The 26,242-nt window shown below is 43.3% G+C and overlaps 10 protein-coding genes and 1 non-coding gene across 11 annotated transcripts; 3 read left to right on the top strand and 8 right to left on the bottom strand.

The window, feature by feature from the left end:
* Positions 1 to 248: 248 nt before the first annotated feature.
* On the bottom strand, positions 249 to 3,540 carry O0I10_008919 (uncharacterized protein; the record flags this gene model as incomplete). Its single annotated transcript, XM_058488919.1, has 14 exons — positions 249 to 348; positions 418 to 587; positions 645 to 870; positions 940 to 1,077; positions 1,131 to 1,376; positions 1,440 to 1,487; positions 1,547 to 1,799; positions 1,860 to 2,099; positions 2,153 to 2,430; positions 2,491 to 2,571; positions 2,626 to 2,968; positions 3,060 to 3,193; positions 3,270 to 3,357; positions 3,441 to 3,540. 14 exons carry the CDS (start codon positions 3,538 to 3,540, stop codon positions 249 to 251), a joined length of 2,445 nt encoding a protein of 814 aa, XP_058340339.1.
* Positions 3,541 to 5,135: 1,595 nt separating this feature from the next.
* O0I10_008918 (uncharacterized protein) lies at positions 5,136 to 5,587 on the top strand (the record flags this gene model as incomplete). The annotated part of the gene is made up of 3 exons (XM_058488918.1): positions 5,136 to 5,176; positions 5,239 to 5,386; positions 5,444 to 5,587. 3 exons carry the CDS (start codon positions 5,136 to 5,138, stop codon positions 5,585 to 5,587), a joined length of 333 nt encoding a protein of 110 aa, XP_058340338.1.
* Positions 5,588 to 5,668: 81 nt separating this feature from the next.
* Positions 5,669 to 6,699, bottom strand: O0I10_008917 (uncharacterized protein; the record flags this gene model as incomplete). Its single annotated transcript, XM_058488917.1, has 3 exons — positions 5,669 to 6,347; positions 6,406 to 6,573; positions 6,632 to 6,699. The coding sequence occupies 3 exons, from the start codon at positions 6,697 to 6,699 to the stop codon at positions 5,669 to 5,671; spliced, it is 915 nt and encodes a 304-aa protein (XP_058340337.1).
* Positions 6,700 to 7,429: 730 nt separating this feature from the next.
* On the bottom strand, positions 7,430 to 10,130 carry O0I10_008916 (uncharacterized protein; the record flags this gene model as incomplete). The annotated part of the gene is made up of 2 exons (XM_058488916.1): positions 7,430 to 8,490; positions 8,543 to 10,130. 2 exons carry the CDS (start codon positions 10,128 to 10,130, stop codon positions 7,430 to 7,432), a joined length of 2,649 nt encoding a protein of 882 aa, XP_058340336.1.
* Positions 10,131 to 11,149: 1,019 nt separating this feature from the next.
* On the bottom strand, positions 11,150 to 12,216 carry O0I10_008915 (uncharacterized protein; the record flags this gene model as incomplete). The annotated part of the gene is made up of 4 exons (XM_058488915.1): positions 11,150 to 11,448; positions 11,515 to 11,666; positions 11,780 to 11,982; positions 12,055 to 12,216. 4 exons carry the CDS (start codon positions 12,214 to 12,216, stop codon positions 11,150 to 11,152), a joined length of 816 nt encoding a protein of 271 aa, XP_058340335.1.
* Positions 12,217 to 12,605: 389 nt separating this feature from the next.
* On the top strand, positions 12,606 to 15,654 carry O0I10_008914 (uncharacterized protein; the record flags this gene model as incomplete). The annotated part of the gene is made up of 7 exons (XM_058488914.1): positions 12,606 to 12,667; positions 12,734 to 14,105; positions 14,165 to 14,500; positions 14,556 to 15,036; positions 15,090 to 15,331; positions 15,393 to 15,439; positions 15,498 to 15,654. 7 exons carry the CDS (start codon positions 12,606 to 12,608, stop codon positions 15,652 to 15,654), a joined length of 2,697 nt encoding a protein of 898 aa, XP_058340334.1.
* Positions 15,655 to 15,705: 51 nt separating this feature from the next.
* O0I10_008913 (uncharacterized protein) lies at positions 15,706 to 16,303 on the bottom strand (the record flags this gene model as incomplete). Its single annotated transcript, XM_058488913.1, has 3 exons — positions 15,706 to 15,842; positions 15,911 to 16,189; positions 16,252 to 16,303. The coding sequence occupies 3 exons, from the start codon at positions 16,301 to 16,303 to the stop codon at positions 15,706 to 15,708; spliced, it is 468 nt and encodes a 155-aa protein (XP_058340333.1).
* A 391-nt stretch (positions 16,304 to 16,694) lies between these two features.
* On the top strand, positions 16,695 to 17,862 carry O0I10_008912 (uncharacterized protein; the record flags this gene model as incomplete). The annotated part of the gene is made up of 4 exons (XM_058488912.1): positions 16,695 to 17,097; positions 17,156 to 17,262; positions 17,321 to 17,729; positions 17,798 to 17,862. 4 exons carry the CDS (start codon positions 16,695 to 16,697, stop codon positions 17,860 to 17,862), a joined length of 984 nt encoding a protein of 327 aa, XP_058340332.1.
* A 124-nt stretch (positions 17,863 to 17,986) lies between these two features.
* Positions 17,987 to 20,554, bottom strand: O0I10_008911 (uncharacterized protein; the record flags this gene model as incomplete). The annotated part of the gene is made up of 4 exons (XM_058488911.1): positions 17,987 to 18,984; positions 19,048 to 19,780; positions 19,867 to 20,040; positions 20,177 to 20,554. 4 exons carry the CDS (start codon positions 20,552 to 20,554, stop codon positions 17,987 to 17,989), a joined length of 2,283 nt encoding a protein of 760 aa, XP_058340331.1.
* A 1,093-nt stretch (positions 20,555 to 21,647) lies between these two features.
* O0I10_008910 lies at positions 21,648 to 21,720 on the bottom strand. The gene has a single exon. It is a non-coding gene; the product is annotated as a tRNA-Trp (tRNA).
* A 2,746-nt stretch (positions 21,721 to 24,466) lies between these two features.
* Positions 24,467 to 24,914, bottom strand: O0I10_008909 (uncharacterized protein; the record flags this gene model as incomplete). Its single annotated transcript, XM_058488910.1, has 2 exons — positions 24,467 to 24,516; positions 24,725 to 24,914. The coding sequence occupies 2 exons, from the start codon at positions 24,912 to 24,914 to the stop codon at positions 24,467 to 24,469; spliced, it is 240 nt and encodes a 79-aa protein (XP_058340330.1).
* Positions 24,915 to 26,242: the final 1,328 nt, after the last annotated feature.

The raw sequence follows: 26,242 nt of genomic DNA, 5'->3' as shown, positions 1-26,242 counted from the left end.
CCTTGTCACATCATTCAAAAAATATATGCATTAACAATGATAAAAAAACACTCATCGCAGAGGGAAAAAGAAAAGCTAAGAAACAAGGATAGAGAAGGGTGGAGGGGGGGATAAAGCGGGGCTTGTTGAAGAAAAGGAACAAGAAGGCGGATACGGAGGACGATGGAATGAGGGATATTGCATGTGAGTGCACATGCATCACGTATGGTGGTACAACGTAAATAATGAATAGGAGATGGATTGTGTGTTTACTCTTGACCAAATCCAAGGGTTTCTTCAACGGCCATCGAGAGCTTCGCCACCAATGCATCATATGATTTGTATGGAGGCATGTCAATACGATTGAAACTAAAAAAAAGATACGTGAGTGAGTGCGTGTGGAAAGCTATATTTAACATCGTCGTCCCATCCACTTACCATGTATGTGCTTTGGGCAATTGTGTCACCTCTCCCGCCTTTTCAATAGTGAAACGTCTTGGGCCATCACTACCCTGCAAATCCTTGAATCCATTGACAGGAATACGCGACGTGCCAGTAGTGAATTGTAGCAATCGAGATTTCTTTTCGCTATCCCATGATCGTACACACTAGACAACTAAGATGAGTATTTCATCTTTTGATACACCCATCTCTTAAATCATTACCTTCCAGAACCATTGAATCACATCATCTTGTTCAGTGTATCCACGATAATCGGTATGCTTCTTCCAGTCATCCACATCGATCTCGGCAATACCACCAATGAGTAATTCGAGCTCACGTTCATCAAACACGTTCACCAAATCTTGAGGAATCAATTGGTTGAAACCTTCTTTGAAAGCTTTGAATTGCTCCTCAACGCGCTTAGAGATACGCCATTCAGTGACAAGGCTAAAAAGCACACCCATAGTCAATATCATCCACACGCTGCTGCTGCATGGCAATAACCAAATGACTCACCCAACGTATTCCTTTTTGTTCTCCTCGGTCACTTCAATATCGCGTCCTCCTGGTTTGAGATCCACCGTAACCACCTCACCGAATCGATCATCATCAGTCGAGAACGTCAGCTCCAAAATATCAGTGATATCGTTGTCCCTTAACAGCGTCGTGTTAATACTTTGACAATAAGCATCATGAGTTGTACTTACAAGATCCATTGCAAACTGCGATAGAATTCGGCATCCACACTTTCCATATCAGCAACGGTCACCTTCTTGTTAAGAATCATCTTGTAGAACGACACGATAAAGAAAGCATCAAGGAATCGGCGGTGGAAAATGGCAAGACCCACAACACGACCAATGAACCTAAAGTAGTTCAAGTGCTCGGGATTGATACCAGAATGAGGATTGATTTGCAGCGTGTAGTTGTCGTGAGCCGAATATTCGAACAAGCTAAGTAACATTGTTTGCATAAATACCCATCATGTTAAAACACTCGCTAACCAACACACGTACCAGTAGAAAGGATTGAACATTTCGTGAGAGAGCAAAAAGAAAAACTCTCTATAGAAAGAATCATGAGCCATCACCTATCAACCATGCCTTGGGGTATATAAATTTACCTTGACAAACCACCATAATCCAAACCATCCTCGCCATCAAACTTGATCATGAGACGTTTGCGTAAATCGGCAGGTGCTTGGCGCATAATCTCTGCATAGGCGTCTTCAAAAATGTGTTCACGACGCACTTTGATATGACATTGGCCTGGTACCGGTCGTAGAGCAGGTTGTGATCGGAAGTAGATAAGTTTGCGGCGGAAATCACGCTTGTATTGTGGCACATTTTGGTCCAAACTGCTCGGTAGTCTCGGGTCTATTGCATCAATCCATGAATAAGGAGCATTCATATACACCCTATTTTTCAACAACGTACCATCCCACGTGGTTGTCTTGGTATTGTGATCGACAAAGTACACACGTCCTGTGCTGGTAAGACGCATTTCCCATCCTGATGGTAGTGGCCCAAGTTGTGATACAGGCTGTACTTGAACTTGCAAATTCGATCCAGGACCAATAGTGCTGATATACTGTTGTCGTCGAGGATCCACCCACGTCGTCGTTCGGGTATTATGGTCCACAAAATAGGGTCGACCTTCAGGTGTACTTCGCATTTCTAAATACATGAATAAGCATACATTCATCATTTCTTCTCCATAAGAACATTACCCCATCCTGGTGGAAGTGGTCCTGATCCTGCAGTTGTCATGTTTTGTTGCATCGATAATACATTATTGGATGACCCTTGTTGCTGCGTGCCAGTAATTGATCCAGCAGTAGATAAGCGGTTCTGAGAAGTATCACCACCACCGCCACCGCCACCACCACTTGATCCACCACTTGTGCTGGTTGTGGCTGTTGGTTGACGTTCTTCGGGTAGGCCACGAGCATTGTGTCGTTGTCTTTCAAGCTCGGTCACTTGTTGTTGTTCCTGTGCGCTTTGTGCTCTACAATGGATAGTGTTCATATTAGTTGCATTGGCATAAACATGGTATCGTGATACATACGAAGGACGTTTCCACGTGGTTGTTCGTGTATTGTGATCCACGTAGTAAGGTCGACCCAAATGATCCACTCGTCTCTCCCAACTAAGAACCATAAATCAATATTGATGTTGATGGCGTGAAGAAAGAATTAATTACCCTGGTGGTAAATCGTTTCGTTCATCGTGGGTATTGTTACGAGCAGATGAAGATGTTGCGGTTGTCGAAGTTGGATTTGTTGTTGTAGTAACGGCTGCTGGTGGTACTGAAGGTGATGTAGCAGAAGATGAGACACGTTGATCATTGGAGGTTGCTTGAGAGAGGGATGATGTCGATGTATTGGGTTGAGGACTGCTAGTGCTTGCAGCAGTGTGTGTGCCTGGGACAAGGGTATTGGTGCCATTACGAATAGGAGCATTGACATTGGTAGAAATGTTGAGAATAAGTTTGCCGTGCACGGTCTCATTTGCATTAGATTTCTTCAAGTCGAGAGTCATCATTTCTAAAAGGGGGAAAAGAGAGGAGCGGGGGATGAGCGGACGATGATTAGGCATGGGTCTATTCATGCAATAGAACATTTCTCTTGCACTTACCATCGCCACCAATATCCAAATCAAAGACATTGCCCACTTGCACGTTAATCACTCCAAGAAATCCTTGATCCTTCTTTTTGAACTTTTTCTGATCAAACACTTGCACTGCAATCACACTTTGATTCGTAACTTGGCTACACAACAATAGAGATCCAACTCATCGTCAGCAGATCATCCCCCACACACAACAACATCTTCCCCTCCCCTTACAGGTCAAAGCTTTCGTTCCAATATGGATTGAGCGTCTTTTTCATAACCGTAGTCGTATGCGTTTGCTCCCCGTCCACAGTGACAACGGCTAATAGATAGATACGCACACACATACATAGGGTTAACTTGTATTCATTTTCATAGTATGCTCACTAGACAAATATACCATACCAAATGGGTCAGGCAATTTGAAAAAGAGATCCTTTTTGATGAGCCCATCTGCAGCAATAACCGTAAGACGGACCGTTCTCGTTTGTGCCGAATTCGACATTGCTCAATAATGCACAAGCTGCAAAGTGGAGAGATGCTCAAAAGGCAGGTAGCCGTCAAAAGTGATTCAATAAGAGAGCGGAAGAGAGTTGTTGATAGTGTGAATGTGTGTGTCCCGTGTGCCGATTCAATGAATAGAGGTCTTTGCACAAGGTTGAAAGAGAGAGAGAGTGAGTGAGAGTAAGAGAGAGAGAAAGAAAGATAAAAGGCTAGAAATAGAAGGGATTGTGGTGGTGTGATGACCATTGAAAAAAGTCCGCCATCTTAACTCGGCACTCGTTCCCCTGCACTCCTCACTCATCGCCAACGATTTTTAAAGCTTTCTATTTTCCAACTCTCAAGGCTTATTAGCAATGGGTGCATTATCATCACCAACAATCCTTCTTTTATGGTCAAATACTCGATACTCACAAATGCATGATCGTACTAGTAGAAAGTGGTAGAGCAACGCATCGCTCTTACAGCCATTCAGGTTGTACATAGCGCTTAATGTTCAGCATACAAGAATAGAACCCATCTATGGACCTGATAAGCAAAAAAACATGATATACAACCTGTAGTAGTACATCAAGTTGGAATGTGGCAATAAATGATATACTTTGGAACATAAATGATCCATCCGTCATGCACACGTTGGTCCCACCAGCACGTGAGGATAAGCCGCGATCTTCCATGTGCCATGTATCGTACACTACAATTCGTGGTGTTCGTTTTATGCTGGTAATGCAATCTTTTGTCTGCATAATTCCTATCGTTACACAGCTTCTCTTTCCATCCGGAAAGTACGTGGAAGGTTTTCATTCATATCGAGCTTTACCATTGTAATCGAGGACTATGAAAGTATCCTACTAATTACGTCGCACTATTCGAGTGTGCGATGTTATCAGCCAATTGGTATCGGCAGGTGGTTCGTTCATCATCGAGAAATGCTATTCTCTTCTATCGGGTGAATGAAAGAATCAAAAGGTTTTGAGTGCTATTGATTGCATCTTAGCATTGTTTATCCTATAAAATATCCCGTTATCAAAGTTTGCCAAGCTTTTTCAAGACCACCGAATGCGTAATTCAAAGACATGATGCCGTATTCAAAAGCGTTCAAGGACAGCTCATGGTTACACAAGATGCATGCTTCTTCCTTCAACGAGCTTTTATAGCTTTTGAATTCAATTGAAGGATCTCCAAAAAAGTTTGAGCCCCGTCAAAAGTCAATTGAGCGACTTTTATAGTAGTGATTACAAGCTATTCGCTCTATGCTCGGATGCGAAGGTATCAATGATAGCTGAATAAGCATTCATCATATAGCTAACACCAGCATTTGAGAAAAGAGAAGGTCTACTTTTAAGCATGTCCATTGACCTGAATAGAGTACATGATACGCTCAAGCAAGTTGCCATTGATATCGGTTGCTATGGATTCATGGATGGCAACCAAGCGTTGTCAGAGCAACTACTATGTAGTATGATGTCATTGATGATATTGAAGCATTGGTCAGAACGATCCATGCCAGCCATTTCAGACTCCACTGAAAGAGTCATTTTCCTGCAAGCGCATTGGGCATTGTTCTTGATCTTCTTTTCTAGCTGCGTACACCCACAAATGTCCAACGCACAGTTTTATGAGCTTTATCGTCGCAGCAGGTTGATTTTTATGCATACGATTTAGCCAGTGTTACTAACGACTCACTCAATGGGAAGAACAGCATTGGCATGGCTCTAACCGATTCACTCGATGAGCTCATTCAGAGTGGCCATATCAATCCTCAACTTGCCATGCGGGTGCTTACGACCTTTGACAAGAGTATTTCAGAAGCGCTTTCACAGCTTGTGAGAAACAAGGCTACTATCAAGGTAACCACATCACATTCTACAACCCCATAGTATATTCACATGGCTTGGGTATTTCAGGGCCATTTACACACGTATCGATTTTGCGATGATATTTGGACCTTTATTGTGGAGAATCCCAACTTTAAGTTTGAACAAGAGTCTGTAACAGCTGATAAGATCAAGATTGTTGCTTGCAATGCCAAACGCCCAGGAGAACAATAGCCCTCAATGAATCATAGATCAATCCTCCCTCATCACTTGCTTTATGTGTTTGTGTATATATATATAATTTGAATATAGTAGCTAATCTTCGTCCTCTGATGACGAATCGTCGTATGATGCGAGCATGGATAATCCAGTGGCAGGTTTGCCGTTGCCATTTGATTTTGGTGGTGGTGATGGTGATGGTGTGTTGTTATTATTCGTTTTGCGTTTGACGGCGATGCCAAGTTGCTGTTGTTGTTCTGCTTTGCGTTTAACAGCTGCGACCAATGATGGTTGTGATGGTTTGTTGTTGGGAGTGGTGGTGGTTGCCATGGCAGCCTTTTTGGATGCAACGAGAGAAAAGACATCGGGTTCATCACCTTCGGCCAATTTGCGTACGCATTCACCATCAGCTGATTGGAAAACCTCACTCGCTTCCTTTTCATCCTCCAATTCCTCTTGCTTTAACCGAGATTCCAGTGCTTCCTTGTCGATATAGCTGAATCGTTGTAATACATCATCGACATCCACTCGTTGACTTCGTGCATTGCGTAATCGAATCTCATCCAATGCATCCAAAATCTCCATTTCCCTCTTGGAGTCAAGTGTACGATTCTCCAAAGCTGCCATAGGATCTTCGGCCTCTTCCTCTTCTTCTTCCTCATCACCATCCGCGTCTCGCCATGGTTCAAAGTTACGACTTGCACCATGCTCTGCAACGTAATCGGTGTTCTTTGGATCCGTTTTGAAGGTGATTTCAGCCGAGCATCGGGGACACCTGATAATAGACTCATGTCAGTCATGAATGAATGAAGGAAACTATGCTTGTAACCTACCGAATATAGAATCGAAAGATCTTGATACTTAGATACTGTTCACCTTCAACCGTTTCTTTTCGTGCATTGAACTTTTTGCCTTTATGAATGTATTCGCCACAGGATTCACATCGCATTGAAAAGGGCGCCATCAAACGCACCTTGTGTTGCAGATCTTTGGGACGTTTTCTATTGGGAATTGATTAGTACGGGAGCTGTGACCATGCTAAGCCTGCCATCTACTTACTGTCTTGGGATCTTTGAGGGATCGAAGTTGGGAGGGAAGTACTTGTTGAGCACCTTTCGTTCTGACATTGTGAATGAGCAATAAAGACGAGTAGAGGAGTAAGAGAAAAATGCAAGTTGGATTCAAGCAATTCCACTGCTGTGATGGAAAATTATTGTTGCGCTGCTGCGGCATATCAATGTCCCTGACTTGGCTAGCAACACTCGAGGCCATAGACTTTTGTATTGTGCATGTATAGTAAGAGCTGGTTGACTAGTGATTCTTGGGTAAAGTTGCTGGGGTGCAATGGTATTTACTTTGCTCCGTGAAGATATTACATAATGTTGTGGATGAGCATACGGGTGGTGATGATGATGATGATGGCGTGTATACTACAATTGACTAAATACGGGGACCACAAAGTTCAACCATTGGATGAGTGGATGACCGAGTAAATACAAGGATAGGCAAACCTTGATCCCAATCAAGTGAAAACTATGCAATGCCATCACCATCTATTCTTGGTAAAGCACCATTTATGGAAGTTTCCCCTTGATCGTAATGGTTTTCGAGAATGCTTATGTACCCAATATGCACCTCTCAAACAACGTCATCTGATCTAATGAGACTTTTGGTGGATTATCAACAGCATTACACATCACATAAAACCTTCAAGGAATACAAAACAGTGGTTATCAAGCTAATTATTATGACGGTGATGATGAGGAGTATAAGAAGGCGGAAGCATGTCGGCTAAGATGAGGAGGGAGATGTATTATAAGGAAGGTGTGTGTGTGTGTGAAGAGGGAATACGGGTTTTTAAGACCATCTATTACTACTAGTGCTACCTCGGCGTATGGTATCGGCGACATCTATGGAACGTCTGGTATAATAGTGATCGTGGTTACTGTTGGATGATGTAGTAGCTTTGAGAGATGGGTGTACTATTGTCGTCGTTGTAGGAGCAGCCCCTGCTGATTTTGGATCGAGAAAAGTAGTCGTAGAAGGAATCATCCAAGATTGTGGTCGTTTCTTCTTGTCGACAGGTGGTGTTACTGCATCAGTGGCTATGGTCCTTGAGGATTGGGTGTCAAAGTAATGATACATTTTCTTGCTTTGTGTACTTGTTAATTCGGAAGATGACATTGTAGGCTGACCATAAAATGGGCGTGAAGGCGTTGAGCATCGTCCTACAGGCATTGGAGGTACAGCAGGTGCCACAATAGAAGGAGTACTCGGTGGTGGTAATGGTTGGGTACTGTAATGTTGTGATGAAGGCGTATAATACGAAGGATGCGGCTGTGGATAAACAATGCTGCGTTGATTGTTGATAAGATCTAATGGTGCACGCTTGTCGAGAATGGATGATGCCGAAGGTGACCTTACACGATTATATTGTTGCTGTTGTTGTTGCTGCTGCCTTGGATCGTCATTCACACTTACACGTCGTAAGGATCGTTGTAAATCTGCCAAGCTCATATCATCGTCATCATTGTTATCATCATCCATTCCTCTTGTGTTGAGTGGCTGTGTCGTTGTTGATGATTGCCACATGAGTGCTGGGCTACTGCTACGCTTTGCATAATTGATGTGTTGTTGCAATGCACGCGGGTTATCTGTTCTTGCTAATGTTTGCAATGGCGAATGTCCATGAATTTGCTCGTCAGCGATTAATGAAGCACGATGCGAAAGTTGATTTTGTCGTTCATTGATAGCATGCTGTTGTTGTTGTTGCTCTTCTTCCTCCACCAATTGTACATTTCGACCACGAATCGAAGTATGGTATCGGACAGCTGCTCGGTAATCGGCATCGGCGTTCACTGACTCTTCCTTTTCTAGTACAGTGTTTGCATCTTGGAAATAGTCCATGTCTGGTCCCACTATAATATACATTAGATTCAAGCATGTATGCGTATGTAGATGCCTCCTTACCAATTACAATCTCCTCTGCTTTGTTGCTTGTGATCCAATTCTTCACTTCATCAGACCGCTTCTTTTTCAAGGAGGAGCTTGGTCGATCTTCCAATGGCAGTTCCTGCGGCATAATTGCGGCCGATGATGCGTTGGCTGGTGCAATGCTGTTGGATTTAATGGTACCACCACCATCAGTAGGATGTCCACCACTGCCACTTGCATTACCACCACCACCTCCTCCACCAGCAACACGTTTCATGCTAGCTGTGATGGAACGAATGGATCGTTTCGATGCTTTTCTCCGAGGTGACACAATGGATCGCCGTGGTGCTGTAGCTGCAGCTGCAGGTGGTCTTCCACGATGGCTAATACTGGTTAATCCGCTGATTGAGCTAATTTGATCATCATCAGGGATAGGTTCAATGGGTGGTGGTGATACGGCTTTTTGATCATAAGCTGCAAGCTCAGCAAGCGATTCACGCCATTGATCGATCCAATGTACTTTTTCCATGGATAACATGGGTGCCTTGTAACGTGCATCATATTGAGTGGATGGTTGTTGCTGTTGTTGATGATGGGGCTGTGTAAATGATGGGGCTCCCACAGGTGCTGGTGGTGGTGATGATGTCGTTGGGGCAATCGTATTATCATGAATATGGGGCGGTGGTGGTGGCGGTGGCGGGACAAGGTTACGTGCAGTGATTGTGTTATCAAATGGACGTGCTGTTGCAAATGTCGGCTGCTGTTGTTGTTGTTGTTGTTGTTCCCATGATGATGGTGGATGCATAAACATAGCGTTGGCATGAGGTGGATAAGATGATGTGGGTGGTGGTTGCATGACAACGAGTGGTTGCTGTTGTTGTTGCTGTTGTTTTTGCATTTGGTCGCGAATGGTTTGAACAAATCTCCACATCTTTGTGAGAACAAAGAGCCAACGTTCCAAATCCTTGTATTTTTGTGCTTTCATGACATGGCATTGTCCATCGTAGGTGCGTATACAAAAGCATTTTGACTTTGATGAGTTTGAGCTAAAAGGAGATCGTTTCTTGGATCCTTTCAAAACCGAAATAGCGGAAATGTTGGCAATGTCCACGGTCCATTTTGGTAATTGATAATAGCTGGCTAGCATGGGCTCATTGATATTGTTGGATGGTGTTGTGGCAAGAGCTGGTAAATCTGGCATACTTGCACTTGTCATGGAAACGAGGCGCAATGTCTTATCCTTTGGTGTTGCAAGTAATGGCGATGTGTGGGATGTGTGAAAAGAAGTGGAGTGATTCATATTGTGTTGCTGGTGATGATGATGATGATGCTGATTCAGTTGATGTGATGACAATGACTGAACGAGTGTATTCTCATTGGGAGTAGGATCAACAGGTGTATCAGGTGGTAACTTGATTTTTCGTGTCGAGAGACAAGTGAAGGATGTGCCATCGAAACGAAATAGTCGCCACTGCCATCGGCCGCTCTTTTCTGGATGTTGTAGATACAAGTGACCTTCGAATATAGGGGCTGTTGCAGGCACTTCTTGAGTACCTTTTACAGGCGTAGTCCTCATTGACCCTTGGTCATTGTTATTGTCATCGCGTGGTTGATGATGAGGCATGGAATGAGGTGTCACAGCAGCAGAATAAAAGTTTTGTGAGTTGAGTGAGAGAGAAGATAGGAAAGTGAACAAGAGAGGGAAAGGAAAAAAGAAGCGCACAAAAAAAGAAGGGAGCACTACCCGACTTGAACACACACAAGCAAGCACATCCAGCAACAACTTGCCTTACCTGGTATCCATCACCCCCACTCTTTTGCTCCTTGTCCTTGGTTTATTCTCTTTGTGTATGTGCCTTTCTTTGCGTGAGTGGGTGTGCCTCTCCTTTCCCCCTACTTCACTATTGCGACTTTGTATAAAGAACCCGCCACAAGTGATGAAAAAGTACATATCATCTTTTTCAATTATGCATGCAGTAAATCAAATGAAGGGCTTATCCAACATGCCATGCAATTGAGGCGCGTGCAAAGCATTGGCTGTGTATTTTTGTTGTGTGCGTGTGTCACCAGAGACATTCCAATTGTGAGAATACCCAACCACATGGTCTCTTGCTGAATCATGGACGTGTCTACATGCAGTTACCACTTGTCGCCGATTCAATCCCGGAGAACTTGCATCGCCTTTTAACGACGCCATATGCATTAGCTACACAGACACCGTCATCATTCTAAGGAGAACATCACTTGTTTTCAAGTCGCTCTCTCTTTATAAATAACACAATGCTGCATACTCAATGAGCGCCCTTCCTCATGTCGATCATCGCGCCAGATCTGCAATCTCTCTCTTTCTTTTGTATACGCATAATAATCGTTCCATCTTTATGTAACCTACCACGACGACTTGCCCTTTTCGGTCATGCGCAGATGATTCTTTCGATACGCATAACATGATCCACACATATAATAAACAAGAACTGATCCTCCTTTCCCACCTCCTTTTATCCAGGGCAACAAGTCAATACAACTCTCTCTCTTCTTCCCTTCCCTCCCCTCCTCCTTTTGAAACCCTATATACAATGTCTCCATCGGTAAACGGATAGAAGAAGGGTCTTTATATATACCTATAAATATCTATATGTCTTTTTATTGCAGTCTACATACATTGGATGCCATGTTGGACCATGCTCCCATAATACTTTGAGTGATGAATTCAGTCTTTTCCTCTTCTGAAGAATGAGCTCGAATTTGTTGTAACCAGGTACAATTGAATCGACGATGTTCGTTCCTTGCCTCGCAACGTACAACGGAATTGTATATCTCTCGGATTTGTCGTTGACCGTAGCTGCTCATGCGCACATCTTTGGTGGTTGCGAAAATGACGTTGGGAACAAATGATTTGGGGGACAACTTGTATAATCGTGTAATCTCAGCCACGAAACCCTCTAATGCCAAGCATTTGGTTCAAGAACGATCAGTCCACGTGTCACATTACCACCTTTATCCTATACCTTCGGGATCAAGCACCGCTTCAATGGCATCGTCCAATTCATCTCGAACCTCATCATCCACATGAGTGAATACAAGAACAACAAAGTTCCAAAAGTCCTTGCCAAGAAGTTGTTGGAATAGGCTGAGCATGTCTTGTGTGTAAGCATCCAAACTAAAATAGATTTCATTCATGCAATCATATAATTAGTAAAATGCAGCTGTCATTGTGTAGCATCCACCACCATTGTTCTCTTCTTTGCAACACATGACACAAAGAAAACTTACCGAATATCCTTAATGTCGAATACTAATAGAAATGCACTCACACCATAAGCAAGGCTCTTAAAGTAACGCACCATTTCTTGAACGTTTTGTCGATCACGAGCAGATGAAGCACATAGACCAGGTGTATCAACCAGATGGACATACTTGGTGGTGGGGATGTATTTCCATGATCGCACAACACTAGCAATAGTGGTGGTGGTGGCCTATATGGGAAAACGGCAAAAGGTTGGTATGACACGTTTATGCTATGGACTCCTTCGGGGATGACTTCTTACAAATGTTTCGCCTGTTTCAAATACACGCTCGCCGCACATGGTGTTCAATAGACTGGATTTACCCGTTCCGAGAGCTCCAATCGCGCTGACAACATGAGTTTGTGGATCATTCAAGTGCTCGTTGAGATTGGTCTCGTTCAAAATGGCGTTGGATACTGTCATGCCGGTACGTATAGGATCGAATGAAGACTTCAAGGAATAAGCGTATACAAGGGAAGACGAGGCTGATCAGAGTATGTAGATGCGATGGAAAAGGGGAGAAGGAAAACACAGTTCGTGACGCCTGCTGCAGCCAAGATATGTGTGTAAGTATACATGAGGAAAGCGTAGTAGTACAAGGTGTAACAGTGTATACAGCAGGACAAAGGATCATGCATGAGACAATGGCCGAGAGAGAGAGAGAGAGAACCCTGCCCATCCCCTCCAAGTTCATGGGTCTGACCCACAATCTGGAGCCTAGTTGTAAGTGATGAGTGCCCCAATTTCCCTTTTTTACCCTTTTAACAAACAACCTTTGCTTATTCTTAAGATACCAACAAACACATTGCCCAATGAAGTTCGCACATACGCTAATCCTGAATGCGGTTCCGGATTGGATTGATCAATATGTGGAGTAAGTTTAATTACTCTTTCCATGGTTACACGCACCTGTCATTCATACAAAGCTTATTTTACCTAGTTACGACCGGTTGAAGAAGCTCGTATATCAAATTGAACGGCTTAATGTACAACAAGTGTTGGCAAGACGACCGAGTCTAGCACGTACAGCTGAAGAAGGCAGCCTTGAAAAGCATGATCAGGAAGCTCTGGTAGCTGCTGAAGCCGCGGCTTCTGCTTCACGAGGCGAGCCGTTAGCAGACTATGTACCCAATGACGACGACAAAAAGTTTATTCAAGAGTGCGATCAACAACTGGATAAGGTGTGCAAGTTCTTTGCCCAGAAAGAAGCCGAAGTATTGGATGAAGCTGCCACATTACGCAAGCAATTCGATAGCTTTGGAATACCACTTCAAGATGAGACCCTAGCCAATGCACTAAGGCATGATGAGCCTGGACCAGAATGCAAGCTTGAGAGATTGGATACATTACTTGCAGGAAGAGAAGACTTGACACCACCACACACCACAACAACACAACCAACTACAACTTGCAGCACCACCGCACATTCCACCAATACCACTGAATCCGAAGACCAGCAACTCAACTTACGACGCCATAATACGATTAGTGGTGGTTTACTCAGTCGTTCATCCACTGTGGGATCAACATCACCACCGACGCATCCTATCACACGTTCACAAACGGTTTCCGTTGATGGTCGTACTTCACGCTTTTATCCAAATGCTGCTGCCAACGACGAGTTGACTCGTTCACCATGGGATTGGATGGAATCAGCACCTTTACGCAACTTTCGCTTTTTACAACGACGAGATTCAGTACGCACACTCGATGAAATCGCCAATGTGGATGAATTTAATCGATATTACAACTTTCGAGCTCGATGCACAGACGTCTATATCCTGCTATCAGAGATCAAGTCCTATGTTCAACTTAATCATGAGGCCTTTCGCAAGATCCTCAAGAAATGGGATAAGATCACAGGTGCTCGGCTACAAACGACTTATTGCAAAAACGTCATCGATGTTGCACATCCATTTCAGCAAGGTCGGCTGGATGAGATTGAAATGGCCATGAAGCTTATCCAGAAAATGTATGCTGCCGTCTTTACGAATAATGATGAAACGAGGGCTGTCAGCGAACTCAAGTTGCACATGCGTGAAAAGATCCACTTTGAGCGTAACACTGTATGGAAGGATATGGTATCCAAGGAACGTGAGACATTTGATGCACGTGCAGTGGAAGAGCAACCAGGATATCAGTTGCCATGGATCAACTTTTTCATCAGCAAAAACACCATTCATTGCATCGTCACTTTGGCCGTAAGCTTGGCGTTCTTTATTCCCCTGCTTTGCATTGATACACTTGGTCATGAAGCAGCAAGCAAATGTCTGGCGCTATTGGTCTTTGTAGCATTGTTATGGGCGTTTGAGGTATGTATTAGGATTATAAAGATGTGAAAGGATTATACCTAATACATCATGATCAATAGACCCTTCCATTGTTTGCCACCGCCTACTTGATCCCATTGTTGGTTGTTCCCATGGATATTGTTCGGGATAATGGGCACTCTGTAAATGCAGCGGATGCATCCAAGGCTGTGTTTTCAAGCATGTTCAATGGTACAATCTTGGTGCTCTTGGGAGGTTTTGCAATAGCAGCAGCACTTAGCAAACATGGGATTACCAAGGCATTTGCAGCTGTCGTATTGAGCAAAGCAGGTACTCGGCCTCAATACGTCATCTTGGTCAACATGTACTTGGCAGCTTTTCTTTGCATGTGGATTAGCAATGTAGCTACGCCTGTTCTTTGTTTTTCGCTTGTACAGGTAAAATACATGATGGTATTTGGAGGAGATTGTATACTAATGCTATGGATTATAGCCTATTCTACGCACGTTGCCACCGCATTCTTCAGTGGGCCCATGTCTTATCCTTGGCATTGCTCTTGCAAGTTGCATAGGTGGTCTCTCTTCACCCATTTCATCACCACAAAATATCATTGCTATCCAAATGCTTAATCCAAATCCAGGATGGGGTATCTGGTTTGCTGCCGCTCTTCCTCTCACCATCATTTGCATATTGACAACTTGGGGCATGCTACTTCTTTACTTTCGACCTGGCAAAACAACACCACGGATCAATGCTGTCAAATCAACTGGATACGGATGGCCTAGCTATTCACAAATTTGGGTCTCGGTTGTATGTCTGGCAACAATTGGCCTATGGTGCAGCGAGACAGCTGATCAAGAATTCTGGGGTGACAATGGCACTATTGCGATTATCCCTTTTGTGTTGCTGTTTGGAACAAGGATGCTCAATAAGACTGATCTCAATAACTTTTTGTGGAGTGTGGTCACGTTGGGTAAGTTTGGGCAAGGCGATCCTTGTAATCATGCTAACAAGGATGATACATAGCACAAGGAGGCATGGCTCTAGGATTTGCGGTTGATAGCTCGGGCCTACTTGATATTATCGGTCATCGTATCGCCAATGGCATAGAAGATTTGCCTGTGATTGCTATCTTGTTCATTTTCGGCATCCTGGTTCTCGTATTCGCCACTTTTGTTAGCCACACAGTTTCAGCATTGATCATTCTTCCTATCGTCAAGCAAGTTGGTGAGCAACTATCACCTCCACAACCCAACTTGCTAGTAATGGTAAGTCTATCTTTTTGCTAGGCAACAGCAACAGAGGGATTAAAACCTTGATGATGTATAGGTCACTGCACTGACAGCTTCGGTCGCAATGGGTTTGCCAGTATCAGGGTATGTATACTGCTATCCTATTATGTTGTGTGCTGTGATATTGATGTTTCGTTTATAGATTCCCCAACATGAATGCGATTATGCAAGAAGATGGTACCGGGAAGACATATTTGAAGATGAAAGACTTTATTTGCTGTGGCATTCCAGCATCCATCATAGCCGGTGTTATTACCATTTTACTAGGCTACGGCATTATTAGTGGCATTGGATACTAAGATAGATAGAAAATATATGCATACTATTTATTCTACCTCATTGACACACGTTTACAGACTAAGATTCATAAACTTTCTCTTTGAGAAGCACATCCACCATTTGCTTGGTTTGCCATCCACAAAGATTTGTTCGACCAAACGAGCCACCAACTCTTGACGTAATTGCTGAATGTATTGTCGCATTTGATCTAGTAGACCCAGGATACGGTACGTCAATGACTCACTCCCATACATAACCCATATCCAAGATACTTACCAGCTTGCAATCGATCGGTAGGAGCGGCATACATGGCATTCAAAGGGAAAAATGGATCGCCGGGGATGGCAAAGTTGGATACGGCCAAGGTGTTTAGTTGCTTCATGGCATCGCCTTGGGTGGTGTTCTTGTTGATCTTGCCAAGACATTGAGAAATAAAGAGAATCAAATAGATGAGAACACGATCTGCATTGCCCTTGATTTCAAAGTTGCGGAATAGACAATTGGCACGGAACAAGCTGATAGCTTCATCCACGATATCCTCGGCATTTGGGTCGACTAGATTATGTCGCGTTCAGTAATGTCATACATCCAACTGCTCTATTTATATAGCCACTCACCCGCCATAGGCGCGTTTCCTCGAAAACGGGTCTTTACAGGAAGCATAAACATGTTGCCGACAGACTGATAGTCGCCGTCATTGAACTGTGAGTGGTAGGCCTGTGTATGATGGTGTGTGGCAAGGTGTTGTAACAATGGAGTGAGTGAGCGAGTGCTGTGTGTGTGTGTGCGTGTACATGCTATCGTCGAGAGTATATTTACCGGCATTACTAAAAGACAAGACCATTAGTACTGTGATGACTCGTTTCCTTCAAGAACCTTACTTACTTTGAGTTGAGCAGCAATGGGTAGCGGAAAGATGAGCAAGTCCATTAGCATACCTTGGTTCGCCCTCACGTTAAAGTGCTGAGTTGAATTGGTTAGTGATGCTGCTGCTGCTGTTGGTGCTGCCAAAAAAAGCTGTCGCTGCTCATTTTCTTTATCTCCCTCACCTTTTTCCTTTATGCTGCACATTGACGAGCTGAACCATGAGCTATTGACGGCGATCGCTGGTCACTTGACACCCAAAGATCTCGGGACGTTTGCACAAGTCTGCCGCGAATTCAGATCGATTGCAAGTGGGGATGCAGTGTGGAGAGAGATGCTATACAACACGTTCGGGATCACATACAAGCTACCAGAACATACGTGGAAGGAACAATATATTCGAAAATGCGATGATCCATCCAACAATCGCATGTGCCCTCACCTTAGCATGGTCACTGGAAAGACGCTTGCACCCTACGTCGCTCCATACGATAACGTCATGCACCGAAAACCACCGCAGCACAACTGCGCCACGTGTGGCCAAAACCACTATGCATCAGGCTTATGTCTATATATATACAAAGGAAACATTCGTATTCGTAAGTGGCATGGATATGGCATGGAATGGAATGGCATTGAGCTCATTGATCTATGAAGGCTGCAAGGAATGTGCATATCGATTTCATGCAATGGCACCCAATCGACATGGCATCTTATTACGTATCCCAACCCTGCAAATGTATTGCTTTACATGTTCTCGATTGGCAAGTATCCATGACAACATCCATTATGGATCACGTGGATACTAATTTCTTTGTCTAGTTAGGAGAGACGCGGGGTGATGTGAGCGAAGAGCATTATGTCGATCTTTTACTTGAAACATTGACCCACGACATTGAGATTGGTCGTGAACAGCTCCGAAAACGACGACAATGCTTATATGAACGACACCTTTACAACGAGCATTCGGATCGAGCGTACTTGACAAATGCCATCCCATACTTTTATTTTATCAACCGCAACTGGTTCCGTCCCTGGTTCCTTGCCTTGTGCGACGGCAAGTTGGCATCGGGCCCCGTGATCAATACCGATTTGGAAGATGCAAAAGGAAGGATGAATCCCGATGCTCGACCCCGTGAAGGCAGCATGGCGACATTCAACATTGTCACCCCCGCTCTTTGGCAATACCTTACCGACACATATGGCCTTGTGGGAAAACCTTTTCGTTCAGGTATTTGAAAATCACATCATGGGATCCTTCTTGCTACCTTTGCTGATGACCATGTCATATTTTAATAGACGAATTTCAAGGGCCAGAGTATGAGGATTTATGGAAATCGATCGAGAATTGGAAGCTGATATAAAAAAGAACCAGCATAGATGTTGATTATACAGTCAAAAGTTCATTCTTTGTTTTCTGCATTGATCATTAAATATATACAATTTTGCATGTATGCACGCTTTCAAGACATGCACATGATGCTTCAATTATGAAGAGTAGGAAATATAAAGATGGACAGCAGCATCATCACTAGGTGCCGAGTCAAAGGCCAAGGCAATGTCCTCATCGCTATTGATGGTAACGAGATCACCATCCTCGTCACGAAACTTGAGATAGTCACCGCCAAGATTGTTGACACGGGTTTTGCGTTCGGCCAACACACGTAGATCATGAAGATTGATGTTTCGTGGCGCATAAAAGACAAAGGTACCATTACGACTATAATGGAGCTTCACCCTGACTGTGGAACTGGTGCGTACTGCTTTGGGTGCAGTGCTATTATTTTGGTATTGTTGTTGTGGTTGTGCATGAAAATGAAGATTAGGGCTGCTTTGTGACCTATTACGGATACCACCATTAAAACCATCATATGTACTCTCTTGCCGATTAAAAGGAGTTGGGGTTGTTGGCATGGGTGAAAGTGGTCCTGGATGATGATGATGATAATAGTGATGATGTCTCGCCATAGATGGTGATGCAGCTGGATCGCAACCTGTTTGAGGTGGTGAAGGTGGCAATTGATGCGCGTGTAATCGGGATGTCGAATATGAAGGTGATGGAGGTGATGGAAGTGTGTCGTTGCCATGGTGATAGGTTGCCATGGAAGAAGAATAATGCGATTCCTCACTCAGCATGTCACCAAACTGCTCATAATAAGGTCCTCGTATAGGAAGCCTATTCATTGATGCATATGACACAAAGGTGGGCGACAATAATTCATGATCATATTCCTGCGTTGGTGGGTGTTGTTGTTGTTGCTGATATGCAAGATGCTGTTGCTGCTGAGGAATTGGTGTGGCAGGCGATGATCCAATCACCAATCGAGTCAAGGGTCGTTTCTTTGCCGCCTTTTGTGCCTGTTTTTTAATTGCTGTTTCCCACTGAGCAAGTCGTTCATCGTTTAGAAACTCCATGGTGAACGTTTCGAGATCGAATTGACCATCTTTGACGGAAGAAAAAAAGATTTGCAATGATAACGGTTTCCCTGGTGTAACATAGCATGCATGAATATGATGTCTCCATAGCAACCTGATGACTTGAAACTTACCAAGTTCGTTGCTATCAATCACCTGCACAATACCTCCAAAGCCTATAAGTCCTAGCATGTCCAGCATGCCATCCTTTTTCTTCTTTGTCTTTTTTGTCGACTCGACGCATAGCACGATTGTCTTTTCAAATAAATGTGCTGCCACTTGTCGGGGTATGTTGTTTGATTGATGAATGTATACACGATCATGCAGCAACAAGGCACCACATTGTTTATCGACATCGGTCACCCCACGCCAATCCGATACACGTTCTTTGAGCTCCTTGACACGTTGTTTGTTTTCTTGCGTACGCCTTGTCTCATTGACCTTGAAAGCCACTCGTTGAATAGCTTCCATAGCTTGCTCAAGATCCTTATAGTGGGGCCAATCCTCTGGTGTATTTTTGATGAGTTGCTCCATCAAGAGTGGATATTTGCACACACGTTGTACAGGCTTGATGAGGAATGATGGCAATTCATACGTGGGCTCAATACTAGTGCTGGTCATTTGAGGAGTCCATTGGATAACGAGATCCAGTGCATGTTGTAGGTTTGCACAATAAGGCTCGTATACAGAAAAGGCGTCTTCAAGATTTACAATGCACTGCCCAAAGCTGCTTTGATTTGGAAACTCGGCATGATACTCGGCGTACAATAGGAACCGTAATTGGAAATCAACAAGGGCGCTGAGATTACTAAATATGTGGTGCACTGTATTCAGTGATAAGATACTACCAAGCTCCTTTGCATAATTCTAGAATGTTGGTGCATGTTTGTATGATAATTAGTAAACATGAGATCACGAAAGGGGATCTCCCGAAAAAGGGAAAACGGGTTTACCTGCATCGTTTCAAGATCATGAACATATTTACGTTCTGTATCAAGCAGCTCAAAAACGACCTTATCCCGCAACGATGACGGGGTTGGGCGTTCTTTGGTGGGTGGAGGATACTCCGAGGTGAGTATTCCTCGTTCATTCAAAAGGATCAGCAGCTTGTTCAAAGTATTGACAACCTATTATTATATGTATAGTAATGTAAAGAGGCGGTCTGTGCATTAGTGTGTGCATGTTGGCTTGCCAAGTAGAAGCAAGGGGTGATCAAGGGAATAGGGTGCGTCTTTTTATATGATGGTGGTGGATCAAACGAACCTTGACAAAGGTATTGGTGTTATCCTTATACATTTCCGACACCGTAAAAAGCTCATCTTCTCTAAGGTTGAGATGATTTTGGCAAACGATGATGAATCGATACACGGGCTTTTTGTGTTTTTTGCATGATTGTACGTCAATTGCATGTTGTGGTTCGAGAAGATTGCAAAGATGATTGAGGATTGCGCCATCTCTACAGAGCTTCCACAAGTGGTAGAATGGTCGTGGAATGTAATCATCGTTCATCTCGGCTTTGGATCCATCACTGATATTGGTTTCTGATAGACGTTGAATACCAAATGAAGCACAACCTGGTACGGCTGCCAACCCATCCAGCACAGATCGGCATCTCTGATATATCGTAGATGAGACGGCCATGGTGTGCGAAAAAGGTTCGTGGTGAATAAGGTATATAAAAGAGAAAAGAGCACACAAATAAAAGAGAGATCCAATGTAATAATAAAATGGGAGAAGTAAAGAGGAGCCTGCGTGCACACGCGTGTGTAACCGTATACCCCTAGTATGCTTTTGACAAAAGGGACTAGAAATGGCTACCGTTTCAGGCCATAGGAAGGTTAGAAATCTCATCATTGTCCCTTTTTCTCTTGTCATCCCTTATTGAACAGGAGAAAGAGACATGTGTGGAGGGGTATGATCATCCATCAAATTCGGGAGACGGAGGAAATGTGTGCTTGCTTCGATCCAGAAATGTCGCCTGTTAATGAGCGTGTGCTGATATCAATATCGTCACAATGGTACAAGTACGATCATGTTCATAGCTGAGAGAAAAGTAAAAAGGAGACATTGATCAATCCCGATTTCAACAATGCTATACATATCATCATGGGTCGTTGAGCGATAATACCATTATCTTGATGATGATGGCTTTCTGTTTTAGACTAGGGATAATAATATCAATAGAAGAATAAAAATACCAGCAAGGGGTAACCATCATATATATTGACGCCCTTTGGATCACTAGGTTAAAAGATAAGAATGCATCCATGTTGCTTCTATTCCGACTTTTCGTGTACCTGAAATGGTCATGATGATGATGATTCTTTGGCGGAAATTGATTCAATGATCGATGTATGTGTGTATGCGATGCTCACTATCACATTGTTCTTTCTTGTCAACTACTTGAGGTATATTTCAGGAGTCAAGATGATCTTTTATGCAGGCAATCATTTCATTTCAGGCACTGCTTTTACCATTGACATTCGATTTGGTTATATTATAACCCTACTACCGATAGTCACATTGTATTGCATTTCATCTTTCTTGCCATTAATCATCTTGATCGATTGTTGTAAGGGTCCTTTTCTCAAGGCTTACCTTTGATGGCTATGTGATTCCGCGTCCCTTTCTCTACTAACCACTTAACAACCCTCACACCACCAAAAAATACATCCCACAAGACCCAAATCCTAGCCCACCCATAAATAAAACTTGTCCAGAGCATAAAAAGGGTTGGCCCCAGAGCGACTCGAACGCCCAACCTTCCGATCTGGAGTCGGATGCACTGCCATTTGTGCTATGGAACCTTTGGTTTTCTTTGTTTCGGAAGTTACATGAAGTATCCAAGAGCTTCCTTTTGTGAAAATCAAAAAGGTAGTCCAATTGGGATGAAAATTGGACCATGATGCAGCGGATTAAATGTAGATTATGATGGTAAAAGCAATGTATGGATATGGGAGGTCAATGTTGTGTAATTTAGAGTTGAAGGAATGAAAGGAGGATGGATGATCAAGTCTTAAGAGTAACTTGAGCTCTACATAGTTGGATGTAACTAGGCTCTAGTAAGTATTGTGACTGGATTGGTTTTCTTTGTTTCGGAAGTTACATGAAGTATCCAAGAGCTTCCTTTTGCGAAAAACAAAAAAGTAGTCCAATTGGGATGAAAATTGCACCATGATGCAGCGGATTAAATGTAGATTATGATGGTAAAAGCAATGTATGGATATGGGAGGTCAATGTTGTGTAATTTAAGGATGAAGGATGAATGATCAATTATTGGTCGGAGGATGGGTGGTGATCAAGTCTTATAGCTTGAGCTCTACATAGTTGGATGTAATAGGCTCTAGTAAGTATTGTGACAGATTGGTTTTCTTTGTTTCGGAAGTTACATGAAGTATCCAAGAGCTTTCCTTTTGCGAAAAACAAAAAAGTAGTCCAATTGGGATGAAAGTACCATGATACAGCGGATTAAACGTAGATTATGATGGTAAAAACAATGTATGGATATGGAATTAATGTTGTGCAATTGAAGTTGAAGGATGAATGATCAATTATTGGTCGGAGGATGGGTGGTGATCAAGTCTTATGAGTAACTTGATCTCTACATAGTTGGATGTAACTAGGCTCTAGTAAGTATTGTGACTAGATTGGTTTTCTTTGTTTCGGAAGTTACATGAAGTATCCAATAGCTTCCTTTTGTGAAAATCAAAAAAGTGGTCCAATTGGGATGAAAATTGGACCGTGATGCAGCGGATTAAACATAGATTCTGATGGTAAAAGCAATGTGGGGTTATGGGAGGTCAATGTTGTGCAATTTAGAGTTGAAGGATGGGTGATCAATCATTGGTCGGAGGATGGGTGGTGATCAAGTCTTATGAGTAACTTGAGCTCTACATAGTTGGATGTAACTAAGCTCTAGTAAATACTTCAACTAGAATCTTCGACCACTTTCCATAGCACTCATCTCAAGTATATAAAAAGCTACATGAAAATGTAGATTATCAAGTATCAATTATTGGTCAGGGAGGAATTTTGAATTTGGATGACTCAAGTCTTATGATTATGTAGGGTTCAGATAGTTGGCTGGACTAGGTTCTAATAAAACATTTGACTAGGACGCTTATGACTAGAAGGATTCAAGTAAGCTCCAGATGCTAGCAAAACCAGATCCAGTAAATGTTGTAACGACGACCATTCTCTTCCGCTACTCGCTTCTTTGTCTCCTACATCGACGACCTCCCCATTCGCAACTGCTTCCCCATTCAAGTACAACCAACCAATTCGTTCTGCTTCAGCCCATCAATGTCAATCCTACAATTGCCTTGTTCCGTTTCTCTTTGACTGAATGGCAAGTCCATGGCGTGTACACAGCCTTCTTGTCACTCTTCTACAACACACGCTCTTGCACGCTCCTATACCACGACCAATCGTAACAGCATTCATTCCAGCAATTGCCATTAGCAATGCCTTTACTCCATCGTCTCAAACAGGCGTTCTTTACTTGCAGCAACTCGCCTCACAGCCTTTTTTACATGAACAGCGGATAGCCATTGTATGTAGAAGCAGCTTTATTTACGCGTAGCAACTTGGTTCAATACATACAACTTCTTATGGATATGGATATGGATATGAATATTGGTTTGGTTTATGGGATGGAAGGAATTGGGTATACACAACACGTTGAGTTCCCTTGACCCATTCAGAGCATGATGTCTAGTTTGGATGAAACCATGTCAGCCATCAAGTACGCCGCAATGCAAGCAATCTTCACCTGGTTGAGCTGCCATAGAAAATGATGACCAAGAAAGGGATTGATCAATAGCCGGATGGAAAAGAAAGCATACCCATGATGGATGAATGCAATCAAGTGCAGTGATGGGGAGTCTTGGAATGTTGCTTTGGTTACTTGGCACGTCTTCAGCAAGAAGGAAGGGTCATGTTACATGGATACAGCTGAGGATGATGGTGGATTGGATTGGATTGACGAGAGGTGTTTTACAGCCATGGGAGACATTGGAACGCTCAAGTCAATGCACGCAGCCGCTGTTTTGGGATTATGGATGAAGATTGTTTATGATGGCAGCAACCAAGAAGAGTACAATGATATAGTTATCCCTCTCGACTCTATGTAATTCATCCGTATCATATTCGATTCCTCTACTACCGTTTTACTCGAACATTCACGCTACCATATGTTATTCTTCGATTTTTATTGAATGAAATTTGGATTCAACGTAATAAGTGGGGTATCATACTATCAGCTCATATGGTCAACATGTGGATCTCTTGGTTGCTTTCTGGATTGAATAGGGGAGGGGGAGGGATAGAGGTTGAGGAAGAGGTTGAAAAATGCGTGGAGCGGAGCGCTCATTCAAGACGAACAATGGACATGCATGAAGCCCGCTGATGTGACAGTAATGCATGTATGATAAAATATACCACACCACTTCTGGTAACATCCATACAAACGCAACACTTCTACATTCATCAAACTGCAATCTCATCAGCATTTTATTGCATTTATTCATATTATACGCCTTGTTACTTGATGTATCAAAGTGGTTCATCAACAGCCCATAATGTGGGGTTTTCGTTTCGATGCTCTTGGGGATTCTTCATGAAGTTCAATCACATGTACCGCTCCACTGCTAATGGAAGTTGCCAAAAATTGGTAGCCATATCGTTGCTGAATTCACATGCTCTTCCACCTTGTGGTGCGTGGGTATGTCTCCTCGTTCTAGGATGAATGTATCCTGCAGGATATCCTTGAGGGCCAGGTTGTTGGATGCGCTCGGTCCTTGTTGCGTGTACCACAACGATCATCGTCCTCATCAACAACGCAGCTGGCCACCACAAAAGGACCACGTCGTAATGGCAAGGTGGATACATGTCGCACAACATATCTTCTCGTGACAGCACCATCGTAGAGCCACTGATCGGTTATGGTGTCATTGGGTACACGCAGCAAACCCATACCAGTTGACATGATTGCCTTGTCCATAGCTTGATGCGCTTCCCATTCCCCGTTTCTAGGGCCAGTATCTTGAATGTAAATAGACCCCAGTTCTCCGTGATCGAATTGCCATTGATTGGGACCATTTTTGTTGAAGGATATCAACCCATAAAGGCATTGAAACTTCCATGCACGTCGTAGGAACAATGCATATGTCGCAACTTCCTCGCCCATCTGCGTTGTATCATGGGACGATGGTAAAAGGCCCTTCTTGGTAAGTCGTTTCAAACGTTTCAAGCGTTTCAGCATGTTGTATAGTAAATTGAATCATGGTGTCCACTGATAACTTATGTTGTTGTCTTCCTGATTCGCTCCCACCAATATGTAGTACTCGTAATCCAACGCCATCATGATCATGAATCTCTCGCTTTCGATGACTTGAAACGCTGATAAAGAGTTGCTGCAAACGAGGGCATCGAAGTGTTTCTGTGAAGGAGAAACACATCTTCACAGAGGCTGCACATTGCTTTCTTGATGAGGTTGGCGTCTGGGACATGCATCCACCATGTCTGAAAGTTGACCAATTGTTTGTACATAGAGTATGTAGAGGACCTTTTTCATGGCAATATCATGGACCACCACGTTCCTCAGCTTGATCCAATTCCATCTTCAACCTTGTCCTCCAAAGTTGATCCGCCAAACAATGTGTCCGCCTTCTAGTACCAAAGAGGAGCAGGTGCATAAGTCGTGGTGTTCATTGCTTGTGGAGCAGGTGTTCTTGTCGATTTCAGTCTCAGAAGGGATACATCGCTTCATCAATGTATTATATATGAGTATAAGCTTCGCGCCAAGCGAGATGATTAGACCTTACCTTAATAAAAGAACCGAAAATCACAATGAAAGCAATGACAATGAAAGCGGGAAAGAATGAACGCTAAAGATGATCATCACAAATTTTAGTACATGGATCACTCATAAAGGGCCTATCCATCATTGGTACTCACATTGGATCGGGCCTTGAAGATGACAGTGATCATAGAATGATATGACGGGAGCGAGAAAGAGATGTGTGGGAGTAGAACGATGGGCGACAACCTCCTTGTTTATATCTGCATGGTGGGCGCGTGGGTATTTTTGTGGTCACAAAGAGCCTTGGTGTGATTGATTGCCCATGATAAATCAATATCTGCGATAAACAAGGTGGATGTATGTGAGGGTACTTACAACGAGGCAAGAGTGATGATACACGATGCATTAATAAATTGGATGTTCTTGAATGTGGGCATCATTGGCATCGCTCGGATGTGGTAGAACCGAATCCTTTGAGCACCTTGAGTTCTTGAACCATTGTCACCAGGAAACTGTGCGCGTCGCGT

The sequence above is a fragment of the Lichtheimia ornata genome (genome assembly GCF_029851405.1).
Source record: "Lichtheimia ornata isolate CBS 291.66 chromosome Unknown scaffold00049, whole genome shotgun sequence".
NCBI classification, from domain to species: domain Eukaryota; kingdom Fungi; phylum Mucoromycota; class Mucoromycetes; order Mucorales; family Lichtheimiaceae; genus Lichtheimia; species Lichtheimia ornata.
The sequence above is the reverse complement of the archived record's forward strand: the minus strand, read 5'-3'. Positions and strand labels throughout refer to the sequence as shown.